The sequence below is a fragment of the Montipora capricornis genome, chromosome 13, assembly GCF_036669925.1.
Source record: "Montipora capricornis isolate CH-2021 chromosome 13, ASM3666992v2, whole genome shotgun sequence".
Taxonomy (NCBI): Eukaryota; Metazoa; Cnidaria; class Anthozoa; order Scleractinia; family Acroporidae; genus Montipora; species Montipora capricornis.
This window is the reverse complement of record NC_090895.1, coordinates 5774899-5790951: the sequence shown is the minus strand read 5'-3', so window position 1 is coordinate 5790951 and position 16053 is coordinate 5774899. Positions and strand designations below refer to the sequence as shown.

At 39.8% G+C, this 16053-nt stretch overlaps 1 protein-coding gene across 2 annotated transcripts in view; it reads right to left on the bottom strand.

Moving 5' to 3' along the window:
- Positions 1-384: 384 nt before the first annotated feature.
- LOC138029713 (hemicentin-1-like) overlaps positions 385-16053 on the bottom strand; it is a 35818-nt gene continuing 20149 nt past the window's right edge. For both annotated transcript variants that reach the window (XM_068877466.1, XM_068877468.1), the window contains 18 exons: positions 15707-15964; positions 15102-15371; positions 13521-13778; positions 12902-13156; positions 11995-12249; positions 10511-10765; positions 9850-10104; positions 8881-9138; positions 7951-8205; positions 7257-7511; positions 6512-6625; positions 5571-5698; positions 4662-4720; positions 4083-4234; positions 3192-3374; positions 2718-2851; positions 1673-1751; positions 385-549 (listed from right to left, as the gene is read on the bottom strand). In XM_068877466.1, coding sequence (XP_068733567.1) covers positions 527-549; positions 1673-1751; positions 2718-2851; positions 3192-3374; positions 4083-4234; positions 4662-4720; positions 5571-5698; positions 6512-6625; positions 7257-7511; positions 7951-8205; positions 8881-9138; positions 9850-10104; positions 10511-10765; positions 11995-12249; positions 12902-13156; positions 13521-13778; positions 15102-15371; positions 15707-15964 — 3446 coding nt within the window. In that variant the 3' untranslated portion in view covers positions 385-526. The remainder of the gene's footprint in view (positions 550-1672; positions 1752-2717; positions 2852-3191; positions 3375-4082; positions 4235-4661; positions 4721-5570; positions 5699-6511; positions 6626-7256; positions 7512-7950; positions 8206-8880; positions 9139-9849; positions 10105-10510; positions 10766-11994; positions 12250-12901; positions 13157-13520; positions 13779-15101; positions 15372-15706; positions 15965-16053) is intronic.

The window sequence follows — 16053 nt, the reverse complement described above, 5'->3', positions numbered from 1 at the left end:
ATGTCCGGGGCTTCCACTGCAGCTTTTTTACAGAGGCCATTTGTGCTTAACTAAAACTGTATTGTTTATTTGAGGTTGCTAAGATCTCGTTATCGGTTTTCAGCTCTTCAAGTCAAGCTACTTGACCGACTCATTTTGTGAAATGTACAAAGAAGCTCGACTATTCTTGACTGTCCTTTGCGTTTGCGCTTGTTTGTCAATACCTTATGTCTCTAGCAAGTGTTATTTATTGTCGCTCATCTCTGTTTGCTGCAGCGTTCGACTTGGGGAACGAGACAAGTCTACAAGATATATAGGGGAGGGGATTGATCTTCTTTGTTATCTTTTCTTATGGAGCGAGGCAAAAAATTACACACTATGATAATACATTTAATGAATTCGAAGTCATTTCACTGGTTTTATTTCATTTCAATATTAATTTACAGTCATTTTAACATTTATTAATTCTTTCAACGAATTGCTAAAAAGCCAAAGAATAGCACATAAGTACATTGCATAACAATGTGTATTTTTCTTTTCTTAACCCTCACAATTTTGATGTCACAGCACCTTTAAAGGAAATAAAATGGACACTGTTAGGGGTTATGTCCAGAATTTTGTTTTGAGTGAAGGACCTGGGAGGTGACATGAACAGTGTTCTGGTTGGAGTGGATTTAAAGTGGCTATGTCACGCAAGATGATGTAATTTCATGACACCCAAAAAGTAGAATGCAACAACCACTTTGCATCAATGAAGACCAACAATTAATGCTGTAGTTTTTGTTGCCAATAACCATTGAAGTGCTATGAAGGTATTCTTTGTTGTTTTCAGCCAAGGATGGAAATGGATTGAAACTTGAAAAATTTGGGACGTTTGGGGACGTTGTCCTATGAAAGTCGCCAAAAGTTAAATACGAATAGCTCTTTGTGCCATATTATATTTCGTATCATCTCATTGATATGTCAGGAATGTTATATGTATGAGCTTAAGTACTAAATTTAGATTTTTACCAAGTTGTGACCTAAAACAGTTCATTTAGCATGACAGTACACGTTGTAGGACGGTGCCTACTAAAACAAAGGTATTTTTGTGCGGTTTAGGGATTTGCGGGAAAAGGAGATCTTAACAAGTGTTATTGAAACCCAAAATGAAAATTGGGGGTAAACCCGCATTTTTCAAAGATAATTAAGCAACAATATTTGCAAAAAGCTTGAAAATACAAAGCAATTCATGGCGTTCTTTTCCAAATGAAAGCTAACTTATCGCTGAAAAATAGATGTTTACCCCCAATTACTTTTTGGATACCAAGAGCAGTTGCTAAGTTCTGCTTTCCCCGAAAAGTTTTTAACCACGCAAAAAAAACCGTGTATCAGTGAGAACAACCCATAGGAAACCCGAGCATCTCAAGATGCGCAAGAACGTATGCGCAATAACAACAGTAGGCACCGTCCTTAAAACAGGCTCTGGTTCATTTCATTTTGAGTGACAGGGAGAGGGAATTCTTGAGATATGGGAGCGTGTCAGAAAATCGATGATGAGCCAAATTGGAAGGTCTGATTTTTCAAGGCGTGAAAACCAAGACAGCGGTTACTAACACCATCAACTTCCACAGTCACGTGCTTTAGTTCGATAGTACACTTTTTCAGGTCTATAGAAGTTTTGAAAAATTCCGTGGTCACTTTTTCCACCTACCATTGGACATTTCAGATATTCCGTTGCTGAATCTCACGCCAAGGGCTTCATCTGGGCTTCTTTCATTGACGCCTTTGTTCTGAAAAACGATAAACGTACGATAATATCTTGCGTTTGATGAAATAACTTCAGGTTCGTGAAGTCATGTTATTTACAATCTGCAGTATGACAGTCAACGAAATCTCTTAGTTCTTTAAAAGTCTACAGACAGACTGACCAATGATTGAATATGTACAGTTTCCCACTTTGTTTATTCTCAGAAATCGTCCCAAATACATTTTATTTTTAGAACTTTTGGATTGAAAATTCACTTTTTTGTTTGCTTTGAAAGACTGATAAAGTGGTCATACTTCGATCCATAACCACGCAATGAAGGGGAATAGGTCCGATACCGGGTTGACGTCACAAATTAATTTGCATCAGTCTATGACGTCAACCCGGTATAAAACCCATTCCCCTTCATTGCTTGGTTACGGATCGAAGTATGATCCTTTTTCCTTCTCCCAAACCCAATAGAAAAGTGGAATTTCAATCCAAAGGTTCTAAGAACAACACAATGGGACAATTTCGGAGAACAAATAAAGTGGACTTGAAAACTATGTTGAGGTGGTTGGCACTTTAAGCTTTATATCGCAATCTTTTTTTCTTGAACGATCTCCTTATGGAAACAGTGACAGTTTGAAGCAAGCGCGTTAGATAATGTCAGTAGACCTGCACTCGACGCATTAATAAGAGCATCCCCATACACAGACGCAAGTTTTCGTTCTTATTGCGAATTTAACAAAACAATGGAAAGTACTTTGGCTTGATATTCCCTTCGTCTTGGAAACTGGATAAACCTTATTTCAAGTTAGTGAAACATTCCCTTCGCATAATTGGGCCTTTGCATAGTATGCATGCTCAGTATATTCAAATTCCCAGCATATAAAGACCCTTGGATTTCTCTGACGTAGTTATTATTATTGTATTCGGTCCCCTGTAAGCTTTACTTGCCTTCCCCACCTTAATCCACTCAGAGGGCTTTAAATTGTAAATTTCAAGGTACCTGATCAGTAAGTTCCATCACAGTGGGACCTTCTTTCACGTACTCTCCAGGTCGCGTATTTGCACGTTCTCTGGGTACTTTATCATTCGTATGAAGACCGTTCCCTTTTCCGTTCTCGCATCTGTGGGAAATTTCTGGCACAAAATGACAGGAATTTAAAAAAAAACAATAAAGCGTATTCGCGCCTTATTCGCGCGGCGCCCATATTGGCCATAGACAATAGATTTTGTACCCCGAGCCTCAAGTTGAAATATTTGGGAAAGAGTTTCGGTGCATACGCAAAAACAAAAGGTTTCAATCCCTCGGGACACAGCATGGCCGCTCTGTGTTTAAGGCCTATTCTGAGGGGATTTAAGGTCAGTTAACCACCCGCATCATTTGAAACCTAGCGGGACTTCACATTTCACTGTACAGAAAAGTCTCTGAGGTTCAAGTGCAACTTTATATTTACAATTTCACTTCCAGTTATCATACCTTTGTTTTGTTTGTTTATCTTTTTCCGCTTACAGAAGTGGAGAATCGCGCACACCAAGGCTAGCATAACAAGGCAACCGATCACAACCAGTAAAGCAATCATCCATCCATTCAGAAATCGATCTCTCCGAGAAGTTCCTGATGGATGTGAGGTTTGGATTGTGGTCGACGGAGGTGAAGTTGCTGCCACAGAAACAGTCAGAAAATATAGTGAGCCTATTTTTCACAACAATTAAAGCAAGATGTTTGTCATGGGTAGATTAATGCCCGATAAAGCATGGAAGGGTCTGTCTGCCATTGTAAGGAGACACTAAGAAATATCATCAAAGTGCATTTAAACTTGGTCACGTCGCTTGTATGAGCTTTTAAAGCGCGATACGTTCAGCTGTTACCATCTCACGTATTCTGCATTTGAACCACAAGGTCAATATATTACCTATCTTTACCCTGCACTACCTCAAGAACGTCTATAAATATGTTTGTATTCTTGATTAATTAAGGGTAAAGTATCGAAGAATATTTTGATTTTCGTAGTTTTGCTGTATTTTACGTACTCGTTAAAGATTTAAAGTCTAAATCATAAAAGTGAAAACTCGAAATAAGCGTGCAGTCTTTTGAGAGAAAAAAGGCTTACAGGAAAATAAATACAAATGCCCAAGTCATTTCTAGCTACAAATTGAAGCAAAAGAGGAAAGATTCATTTAATTGTATACAAGGCGCCATTTTAACGGGCCACCTTCAACCAAGCCATCTGATTGGATGAATTTCAGCTTTGACGGGATTTTCATATATGAAAATTGTTTCACGGCACGCAATGCCTGTAGGGTGAACGTGGGCCCTAACTTTAAACATTAATCAGTGAAGACTGAGTACGTTAGGAAGTAAACATACGTGGTAGAATAAGGCGAAGTGTTCCTTTTTCCACCGAAAGCAAGGCAACAGAACCATTATTAACAGCATCGTTAAAGGCCACCACCATTTTATCAGGAGTTTTCAATCCTCTGATAAAGAACACAGTGAAGTTTACCACAACGCTTCCATTTCTGTCAAGAGAGAGAAGGATGTGTTGTTAGTTCTCTAATATGTTTCAAGCAAGTACCTTGACAGCTGTATGAAGAATGTAATTAACGAGTTGACAGCCGCCTCAGCACGAAGTGACGTGTAGTACATTTAAGGACAACGAAACCAAAATATGTGCAATTTCGTGTTAAGAGCTTACGCTTGTGCGTCTATGTAAGGAGGATATAAGCAATAACAATTGCAGTACGAAAAGCAATTTTCAAAGACGATAACCAGTGGACCGACATTTTCAAATAGTGACGAAGTGGAATATGGAATCATGAAACTCAAATCCATTTGGTGCCTAGAACAAGATTTGAACTCCGAATCTAGCAACCTACAACTGGTTCACGCCCCTCAAACAACGTACAGAATATATCAAGCACAACGATAGAAAAGGTCATTGCTTACAATATGTTGTTCACTCGGACGTGACCAAATTGTGGCTCATCCCCATAAATAGCCGCAACCTAGAAATAAATGGAGAATTGAGTGCTGGTTAGCTGAGGTGGCTAAAGTTGGAAGTAAATGAATGGTGGTGATAGCACGAAACAGAGCCACGCGGATGGATGGTTGCCGATTATGGTTCTCTCTTTTATATTTTCATTCTTCCGAACCTTCAATGTATGTATCTTTTATTCTTGGTTTTCATCCACGTGGTGAGACCGCCATGTTGGTGTGCCAAACAATAGAAAATGGCCCCACAACCTTAGTATAATAATAGAGTCAAATTCCCAAAAGACATTTTACTGCATTGTTCTGTACACCAACATGACCGCCGGGACGTCACATGCAAACCATCAATTGCCTACACTTTGATTTCATTTTTGCAATTATTCGATGCTGTAACTTACGCATGCAGCTACCGTTAACGCCATGATAAGTCCCCCCGAGGGCTCGTAGAGGGAGCTTATTAAAAACTCGAGAGTCGAAATACCAGTCTTCTTAAACCTCACTCAGCTTTAATAAATTTCGTATACGGTATAAACTGTATAGTAGGTTGTCTTTTTGGTCATTTAAAATCGAAACCTTTCGCACGCACTCGTTTTTCTTGGCATTATATTTAGACCGCTAGGCAAGTTTGCGAGACTGACATTGTTCATAAAATCAGCTTTTGAAACCTCATTTTGCCGCGTGTGTTATTACAAAAAATTCGAGGGGAGGGGAGTGGGGCGTTATTAGAGAGGGGAAGCTTATTACGAACTTGAGGCTATAAGCGAGGGAGGGGGGGGGGGGGGTAGAGGCAGACGAGAAGCATGTTTTGATCGTCGTCGTGATCAATGCCCTCGGTCTTGGACATTATCATCATCATCAACTTACATTTCGGATGAACGTTGTGCTCAGGTTGAGAAACCGTGCACTGCTATGGTTCTTGTAGTCCTCGTGATATTGGAATTTAGTCCTGTCTAGAGTTATTTCTCCTTCAATGACGAAAGTGTTTGCCTGCGCTGTGAAAATAATAAATAAAGGCTAGTTCAAATTGTCTGCACAGACAAAAGAATCAACGCCTGTGATCTGATTAGTCTTTAAGGAAATTGAGTTACGACTGAATGCTTTTTTTTACGAAAGACAGAAGCAATTCACTTTATAGACAACTGAAAAATTCAAGCGGCTTAGCTTATTTTCCTTTCGTAAACGGCTAAAATTGCGCCCAGATTGAGAAACAAAGCCTAAGAAATGATTATGGTGTTAGGCGTTTGCCTTACGTTGAGGACAATGTTTAACTTACTTCAATCAACTATTTACTATACTTTAAACAAAGTATTTAAATGTATAAAAGTTTTGGCTGTGCAACTCGATAGTCTAGTGCTGAGTGATGTACGCTGCTAATCCAATAGCCTGGGTTTGATACGTAATTCGGTCTTTTTCTTTTATCACGATTTCTCTGTATTTTTCTATAGTTCTTTTAGGTTTGGGTATCTTTATTTAAAAAAACCCATAAGAGAAAAATTTTCCAAGTGCCGTTGAAATGGCATTGACTGTTTACGAAACGGAAATTTGCGAAGGTTTATGTCCTCTGCGATGCCTGAGCAGTGCTCTACCAAATGAGCTTTGAAGCCACTCAGAGTTGGGAGCAGGTCAATTTGGGATCGAGGACAATTCAAAACTTTTTGAGTTACCACTTTCGCGTTTCATGTTTCCCCAGTCTCAAGAACCGCCCTACACAACAGCAATAGGTAGTACCACATGAAGAAAGTGGTGCTGAAAGGCATGAAGAATGGCAATACAATCTTTAAAAGAAATTAACTGTTTTAACATACTCGGTTCATCACAGTTTTTGCCCTTATAACCATAACCACAGGTGCAATTGTAGGTTGTTCCTTGGATATCCGTGCAGTTTCCCTTAAAACAAGGATTGGCAGAGCAAGGTCGTACTGTAGAGAAAATTTCACAGATGAAATAAGAAACGAAAGAAATTAAATGGACCAATTCGGCTGACTCAATGTTGTACCCAACTCAAATCTTTTGGGAATAAAACGTTTTGTTCCAAGTTTTCCATATCCGGATTTAAATGTGAATGCTTTATTGCCATGCAAATTCAACACACAAACAATCTTAACCCCGAGAGGTTTGAATTGGATACAACATTGAGTTAGCCGAGTTGGTCTATTGTATCTATATTTCTCTGCATGTCTATCTCTTCTTGTCTATGGAGTGGAAGTCAGCGATGAGCGCATTTTTACTACAATACAACGTTATCGGAGAATTACGGAAACTAGTTTAACATGTTCAACTTAAACTGCCCTTTTAGATGATTCCTGTTGGGTCGCACGATTTTAAATTTCAGGACTAAAATTCTCAGAAATGAAGAAACTATTACTTCTAAGAAAGAACCAAAAGCAATAACAGAAATCAAGAGTCCTTTATAAATCCTACTTGTCGCCATAGGAAGGACAAGATAACGGATGACGATTGAGCCTGTAATTTTGGGATAGCCTCAAGAACTACTAATTATGATATCTCTCTAAATCAGTTTAGAAAAATATGAGATAAGACGAGACTTGCCTAAAACAGTAACAGTCACATTAGCCAACACCGGTGCTTCTAATCCATTGTCAGCAGTACAGGTGTACGATTTAACGTACGATATGTTGGATGCGCCAATGACAAGTGTTCTACCAAAGGAAACTGTGCCATTGTCACCAACAATCGAGTAAGTGATATTGGGCACAGGATTACCAATGGCACCACAGGAGAGTGTAATTTGTTGCCCTACCCAAACCACTTGGTCCACAGGATGCGATACAATTTCTGCTGCATCTGTAATGATTTGAGAATTAACGTCAAATTTAAATTGTAAGACGACGCTGAAATGCTCAAGTGTAAACTGGTCACCTAGTTGAACCACATTGTGAAAGTGATAAAACTAAACCTGATAAAATGGGGCGAAACTAAACGAGTTTTGTGCAAAGGGAACCTTTGCAACTTGACTGGTGAGATCGTGATACAGTGCTTCTATGTAAATAACAGTGCCAGATATAAAAGCGAACAAAATGGTAAGTCACAAACTAGATTTACTCAGATATGACATGGATTATCAATTTCCTTCATATTTTACATCCACAAGACGGCCTTTGCGATTGGGTAGCGAAATCGTAAAATGACACGGCGCTCAGTGGTTGCTGCAAAGGTGAAAATTTCACGTTAATGACAAACTAGACTATTTTGTATTTAACAACAATTACCAAAATTTACTTACACAAGACATTAATTCTGACATTTCCAGAGGCGTTATTCCCGACTCCATTCCACGCTAAGCAGTAAAAGAGTCCCGAATCTTTTCTGCTTATCATTGGCAACACCGCCCGTTTCCCTTTGGCTACCACAGATTTATCGCTATTCCTGATCCATGTGACATTTGGTATTGGATTTCCCGTTGGCAAGCAATCAAGTGATACGTTATCGCCCTCCCGAACGTTGATGTTTGATGTTAATACTGTAACCTCTGGAGGATCTAAAAACAAGGAATCAATGAAACTTTTTTTCCATAGTTACGACTGAAGCTTCCCCGGTAGGCTCGATCGCTGATCAATTTTTTTGTGGTCAAAGAATGTGAGAGTGCGACCAAGAACTGAACTTCAAATTCAAAGGTCGATCCGAATCTCGTCTACTAGCTATATAGGTTCGGAGAACCCGGAAAAAAACCTCTCGGTGCAGAGTAGAGAACCAACAAACTCAATCCACATATGAAGCAGATTCTGGGAATCGAACCCAGGCCACATTGGTGGGAGGCGAGTACTCTCACCACTACGTCATCACTGCACCCCATCCCTGAAACCCTCACCTGCGACGTCCTTCTGTTTGTCTTATTCGAGATAGTAATTTGAAGCGCTCGCTGGTCGGCTTGGCTGCGTGCATTTTATGATGTAATATCAGAAACTCATATAAGGGTTGAAACGTGTAACCGCCCCTTGTGTACTGAGAAACAAGACCCCGAATATTCAATTTGCTAAGTACCATATTTGGAACAACAACAGCGAGGGGTTTCCAAATATGGTACTTAGCACTGAAACATTCAACCAATCAGTTCGCACTGAATAGTCGGAAGCTGTGAACGCGCGTTACACGTTTCAACCCTTATGGGTTTCTGGTAATATTGATTAGAGCGTTAAAAAGCATTGGTACTTACAATGGACACTTAAACTGGCATATGCACGAGCATTTTGAGTGACGTTGTTTTGAGCGGTGCACTGATATCCTTTTCCGTTGTAATCCCTGGTGACATTTGGGATAGTGAAAGTGTTTCCCTGATGTAAAACAGTAGTACTGTTTTGTTGAGTCCAGATGATGCGTGGTTGTGGGTTGCCGGTTGCATGACAGAAGAAGCTGACATCACTGTATTCGAGGACGGTTTGGTTGTTTGGAGCAGAAAGGATGGTAGGAGGATCTAGGGAAAGCACGATGAGTAGTATCTTAATTACCAGTTTAAGTCACTTATACAGATTCCTTTGGTTACAACGCCTTGTAATCCAATATATAATTTTCCCCGAATTCGTGGCAAACAATCATAGAGAATGCACCACAAACATATGCGAGGAGCGAGGGTGGCACAGTCGGTTAGTGCGAGGCCATGGTGCAAGAGGTCCTGAGTTCGATTCCCGGATCTCGCATCCTTGTTTCGACTCCTTTCCTTTCCGTGTAGCTAAGTAGCTTTAAATACCCGTAAAACGGAGAACGGATGGAGAGGGGGGAGTAAAATGAGCGCACCGTCGACCTCAGGTTTGTCAGTTGAATTACTGTTACGAGTTATCGACGTTAAATATGGTTGCTTTACTTTACGTTTACTTTATAATCTGCTCCACGGCATTTCCTCTTGCCAAGCTTGGGTTACTGAACTGGCAGCCGTGTCAAAATAAATTGTTTTCAAATTATCACCATTTGCAAAGAGGGTCTTACGTTCCTTAGGCAGTATTATGGTTCATTGTGAAGAACCTTTCACAACAGCCTTCCTTTACCTGCTGCCCCATGTCTAACACCATCCAGCTACAAATGTTTGTTTTGACAAGTCAGATCTATAACTTTAAAGTAAAGTGAACTTGCCCTTATTAAGAAAGCAAACTGGTAATAGCTCTTGGAGCTCATCTATTTTAAAACTTACAGAGTACAGCAATTGTAGCAATTTCATTCTTCGGTTCTCCAACTCCATTCCAAGCAGTACATGTATAATCTCCAGAGGCATCCCTGTGTATGTTGGTAATGATGAATACCTCTCCTTGATGCAAAATTGTTGAGTTACCATCTTTGGTCCAGGTGATGTTTGGAGATGGTTTACCAGTTGAGTTACAATACAGTGTGACATTGTTTCCCTCGAGGACAGTGTAATTGTCAGGAACGGCATTAATTGCGGAAGGATCTGGAACGATAATTAATGAATTCTGCAAGAGCTGCCTTTTACCGCAGAAGACAGTTTTAATCAAGAGGGAAACACATGGTAACCGCCTTTATATTCTTTTATATGCATGTTAATTAGACTTACTGCCCTCATTTTGGAACAAATATTCTTTTGAAATTTCCTCGCTATAACGAGGCTAGAAAGGCTTATTAGCATTAAAACAAAAGAATGTTATTTGGCAACAATTATGAACGAGGTCTATGTTCGAGGAAACTACGTGAGGAGCTGGTAGAAACCAGATTCCTATGGGAACATTTGAAGACACTCTAAAAGACATAGAAAAATTAAAATTGCGTTTTACATAGATAACGGTAATAAGGTTTTTTTTTTAATCAACCGTAAGAGTTAACCGTTATTCACTACTTACACCACAAAGTAATCTCAGCAGTGGCTTCTTCTGACCCTTGATTATTTTGGACTTTGCACTTGATGATCCCTCCATCATCTTTCCAAGCGAGTCTGGAAATATTTAGCATCTCGGATGTTGAGAGTACACTGCTGTTGCCGTTTTTAGTCCACGTAATGTTCGGCTTTGGATTGCCGGTGGCATTGCAGAAAAGGCTTACTCCACGTCCTTCCACAACTTGCTGAGGTGAAGGTGCGACAATAATCTTTGGTGGATCTGCAAAACAAAATCCATGTCACCCTTAACAAAATAATTCACAAAATGAAAACTCAAGTGAAGCTATGATCCTCGCAGTTATGAACGCAATTTTTGCAATTGCGTAGAGAAGCCTGAAAAATTCATGACTTCAACGGTGTTTGAACCCGTGACCTCACGATACCGGTGCGACGCTTTAACCAACTGAGCTATGAAGCCACTGACGTTGGGAGCTGGTCAATTGTGAGTTCTAGTAATCCCGTGAGGAATGAATCAACGATGAAATGACATATGTAATGGATCATATATGAACTGTGGATATGAATCAAGTGAAGCTATGATCCTCACAGGCTTTTCTACGCAATTGCAAAAATTGCGTTCATAACTGCGCGGATCATAGCTTCACTAGATTTTTGCAGTTCATTTATGATCCATTTCATATATCATTTCATCGTTAATATGAAAACTATAAACTGATTTCATTTATGAACTGATTTGAGTTGATCTGAATTTGTCCCCAACTAGTGCTCTACCGCTACATGACTTGACACTTCAGGTCCATCATGATTACAAAACTGAACAAAATCATCTGTTTGTCCAAAAACACGAAAACGCACTTTGTATGAGTGACTTCGCCCAATGCTCTTCTTCTATCGAATCCACTAAAAATAAAACAATCAACTTTTCCAGGAAGACAGACCGGAACTCTTCATACTTCCTAAAACTTTTGAAATTCGTTTCGCTCCTGTCACAATCATGATTTGCGCTACTGTTATAATAATGCACGTCGACAGCGCCAGACCTGATCTTGTTTACTCCGATTCCATTCGAAACCATACACTCATACTGTAACTGCCTGATTCATTACGATTGATATATGGAATCACAAGGCCCTTTTTGTGTGACACAATTTCCCCTGTACTTGCTTCAATCCATGCAATAAAATGTTGCATTATCACCCTCGCGAACACTAACGCTGCACTGGAAGACTGTCTCATTTGGCTCATCTATTGAAAAGCACTAACTGCATCATAACCAATCCTTGCGAAAATCAGCGTCCAAGCTTGGAATTCTCCTTGAGACATGGATCGAGATGATCAAGGGACAGAGCGCAAATCCTCGCATCTTTATTTGGTGAGTTACAATTGATCGTTAAAACCCGCAATGAAAGATACCAATTAAATTATTGGCAAAGGACAACCACTGACGAAGGGTGTAGCCTTTCTATTAGTGATTTGATCAATACTTACACCATACGGTTAGTGTAGCATTTGCCTCTGTTGATCCGAGGTCATTTTGTGCTTTACAACTGAATACTGATCCATCATCTTTTCTCGTAAGGCCAGTGAGGCGTAAAGTATTTGACACAGAAAGTATGGTCATATTGTCCTGCTTCGTCCATGAAATTATTGGTTGTGGGTTTCCAGTGGCATTGCAGAAAAGGCGAAGTGATCCACCCTCCACGACCACTTCAGCTGAGGGTGCGGTTAGGATCTCTGGAGAATCTGTATAACAGGTTTTTAGGGAACCAAAAAGAAAGACAATTACGACTTTGAGAAAATCATACGAGAATAAATTTTGCTTTTAACAGAGGATGGAAAAAACATCAAACGAAGAGAAGGGCCTGCAGAGATGTTGTTACAAACTCTTTTGTGCCGTCTTCGCTTCGAGAACGTTGTCTTTGCCGTAAGGTCTGAGCGTTGTTTCACTGGGTTTTGTTTTATGAAACCTGTCTGCCAAATCCAGGCGAGACTAGTGGAACAAAACGTTTCCCAATGTAACATACCTCCCAACGGCTACAAAGGTTCCGACACAAGTTCCAGAAAGCAGTACAGAATATACAACAGAGTACCACTTTTCGCAAAGTTTCTTTGTTGTGTAACGTCCGTGCCGCTAATTGTGTCGCCGTGTTTGGGGCATCAGCCAACAAAAATAACTTGATCCTTTGGCCTAGAAAATGAGGCAAGTTGCAAGAAACGTTGCCCATTGAGACACCCATCAATCGACTCTTCTTACAATGTTAGAATTGAAAAAGAGGTTTCAAGAGAAAATTGCCGAATGCAACAGCGCCTTTAACTATAATGACTATTTCAATAATTCAGATAAAATTAAGCTGTCACGTTTCCTTTACTTTTACTGTGAGAAATAGGTAATTACATTGAACGTCGATGGTGCAGGACTCGTTGTCGTTGTTTCCAATACCATTCCAGGCATGGCATTCATAAAGGTCTGATTCATTGCGATTAATAACTGCAATATGAAGCCTTCCACTACGAGACACAACTTTTCCTGTGCCAGCCCTGATCCATGCAATACTGGGTGCAGGATTTCCAGTAGCATTGCAATAAAGCGTGGCACTGCTTCCTTCAAGAACTGGAGTTGGACATTGTTGGAGAGTCACAGCTGATTTATCTGAACAAAAAAGAAATAACAAAACTATCAAAAAAATTCAACGATTTTAGTCAACTCCTGATGAACGTTTTCTGACCAGATACGCAACCATTTGGATTTCAACTGATGATAAAATCAAATTTCCCTACCTGCATCGACGTATTTCCTATAGTCTTAAGTATTTCACTAAAGTTTGTTCACAAAGGCTTAATGAGACAGCCAATACTCCCACACTACAGAAGTGCGATATCGGTATTCCTTATTTAAAAAAAACAAAACAAAACAGGGCACCTGTCGCTTTATTAACTACAGACGATATTTCCCGCTGAACTCTTAAAGTACCTTAAAATTCTTCGAAAAGAGATTCAATAAAATCGATACCCACACAATACTGAAATTGTAACACTGGTCTCTGATGAACCATGATGGTTGTGGACTATACAATTAAAGACGGCTCCACTTTCTTCCCTCTTCAGTTTGGTTAATTTAAGATTCTCAGATGTGGAAAGCACAGTGCTGTTGCCTCGTTTTGTCCAGGTAATATTTGGTTTTGGATTTCCAGTGGCATTGCAAAAGATTTCAGCCCCACTGCCTTCGACTGCTTTTATGTTATCAGGTGAAGAGAATACTATCTCTGGAGCATCTGAAAAATATCATAAACGATATAAGCAATAATAGGTCGATGGAGTAATTTCTTTTTTTTTCTTCAAATACCATTTCATTCTTTTAAGGGATTTTTACTTTCCGCTAGATTGAAATTTAAGACCACGAACGGCAATCTTCCACCACCAGGTGAAACCTTGAAGGTGGAGGGGTGATTGGAAGACTTCTTATAGTAATAACAGCAAGCGAGACGGGGGGACTCTTACTAAGTAGTGGTTGAAATGAGAAATACCACGGAAATTACAGTTATTTGGGCAACTTACTTGTAGGTAAATGTTTCAATGCGCTTGTACGTTAAATAGCGTAGCCTCTTATCTTTACCTCTACATAGTTCATAGAGATGGACTGGCTATGAAACCCAAAACCTTCAAGCGAGAACAGTACTGTCCCACTTCATGTTAGAGCGACTTTCATACGACCTTGTAAAAATAAAGTTTAAAACAGAACGTAAACAATAATTCAAAACATTCTATTGGCTTTTTGAACTAAAACAAATGAGAGCGAATTTTCTGTGGAACTATCTTGAAAGTTTTGCTTTAACGTCATTTGAAATGCAGTAATGTGATTGGGGAATCGAACTATTTTCTCCCCATATTGGGAGTTTCCTTGGCGGGAACAAGGGAAGCTTTGTTTCAACCTTGCCAAACATATTGCGAGCATTTTTTCAAGGTCATACGAAAGTCGCTCTAACTTGACCGTGACCATGCACAATCTCTTGTCCTCGGTTCACAACTGAGTTTCGAATAAATTAATCGAGACTTTTGCTAGGCTGCCTTTTAGAGAAAGGGTGTGGTTCGGGCATAGTAAGGGCCAAGACAGCGAACAAAAACATAAAACATAGAAACATGTCGAGTTTCACAGCCGTCGCCATATATTAACTATGATTTCGACTGCACCAAGTCAAATGTTCTGATTCCAAGCAATGTTGATCTGATTCCGCCGGAATAATGATAGTAACTTCACTTCGCCTATTTTCTTCACCGACAGCTGAACATCAAACTTGAGACATGCAGGGCGCTGTTGGTAAAGCACTCGTGAAAGATGATGCTGTTGCTGCTCCATGAGGGATTCTCCTTATGAAACTTTAGGATAGGAGTTTTAGTACAGCAAATAAAACACCTTTAGATATGATCGGATCTTACAAGTCAGAGTGCCGAGATGTTCAAGCCAGTATAGAGTCTTTATTACGAAAACGTAAAAACATTGTTTCATTGCAGAAGTGATATCGGAATGGGTGAAAACCTTCCGAGGCAGACCTTAGTGCAAATGTAACAAAAACCGTTAACAAAACCATTGTACTTACAGTGGACGGTTATATTAGCAATGGCGAATGCCGGATTCTCTACCCCATTCTCCGCTGTGCATTGATACTGTATCATGTTGTCAAGAGTTCCAGGTCTACGCACGTTTGAAAGGATCAAGAAGGGATTTTCTGACAACACCTGACCAGATGCACCAACTTTGGTCCATGATAAGACAGGTTCAGGTCTACCAGATGCCACGCAGTTCAGCGTAACGTTGTTTCCCTCCACAACGAATGAGGATGTAGGATGGACTTTCACAAAGGGTGCATCTTTACAAAAAGAGGAGAAAGTAAGGCAAAATGAATCCCTTTATTTATGTCTCAACCATTATAGTGCCGGACGAAAGCTGTACAAATTAAAAAAAACTGCAAGCTAAGTCAAATTTGAGATAACGATGATTCTTGGACAACGCGGACAAACTGTAGTTCCCAGGAGAAAAACAACGAGTACAAAGCCAGCAAAATGAACCAATACACGTGAACACTTGGTAATAGAAATCAAGTCTATTGTGTTTCATTGAAACTTGAACTATAATTGAAAAAAAATAATATAAGGTCTATTATATTACACCATATTATGTAGAGACTGTGTGGATTCCACATACCAACTGTACTGATAACAACAGTTGCATTTTGTTCTTTGCCAACTGTGTTGACAGGAACACACGTATACGCTCCATCTGCAGTAACAGTGACATTGTAAACGCCTGAGCTGCTGTTCCCAATATAGACATCATCAAGGTAGAATTGAAATACATGGGCCATAGGGTTGGCATCTGTGCTGCACTTTATCGAGAGAGAAGAACCACGTAAGACTGTTCTGTTTGATGGAGACAGTTCCATTCTTGTTCCACTTGGCCCGTCTTTAACAACAAGAGCAACATAGACGTCATTTTCACAAAGTACATTTTAGCATTGAGTGAGCAACTTACGATCCACTTTAACCAAAAAA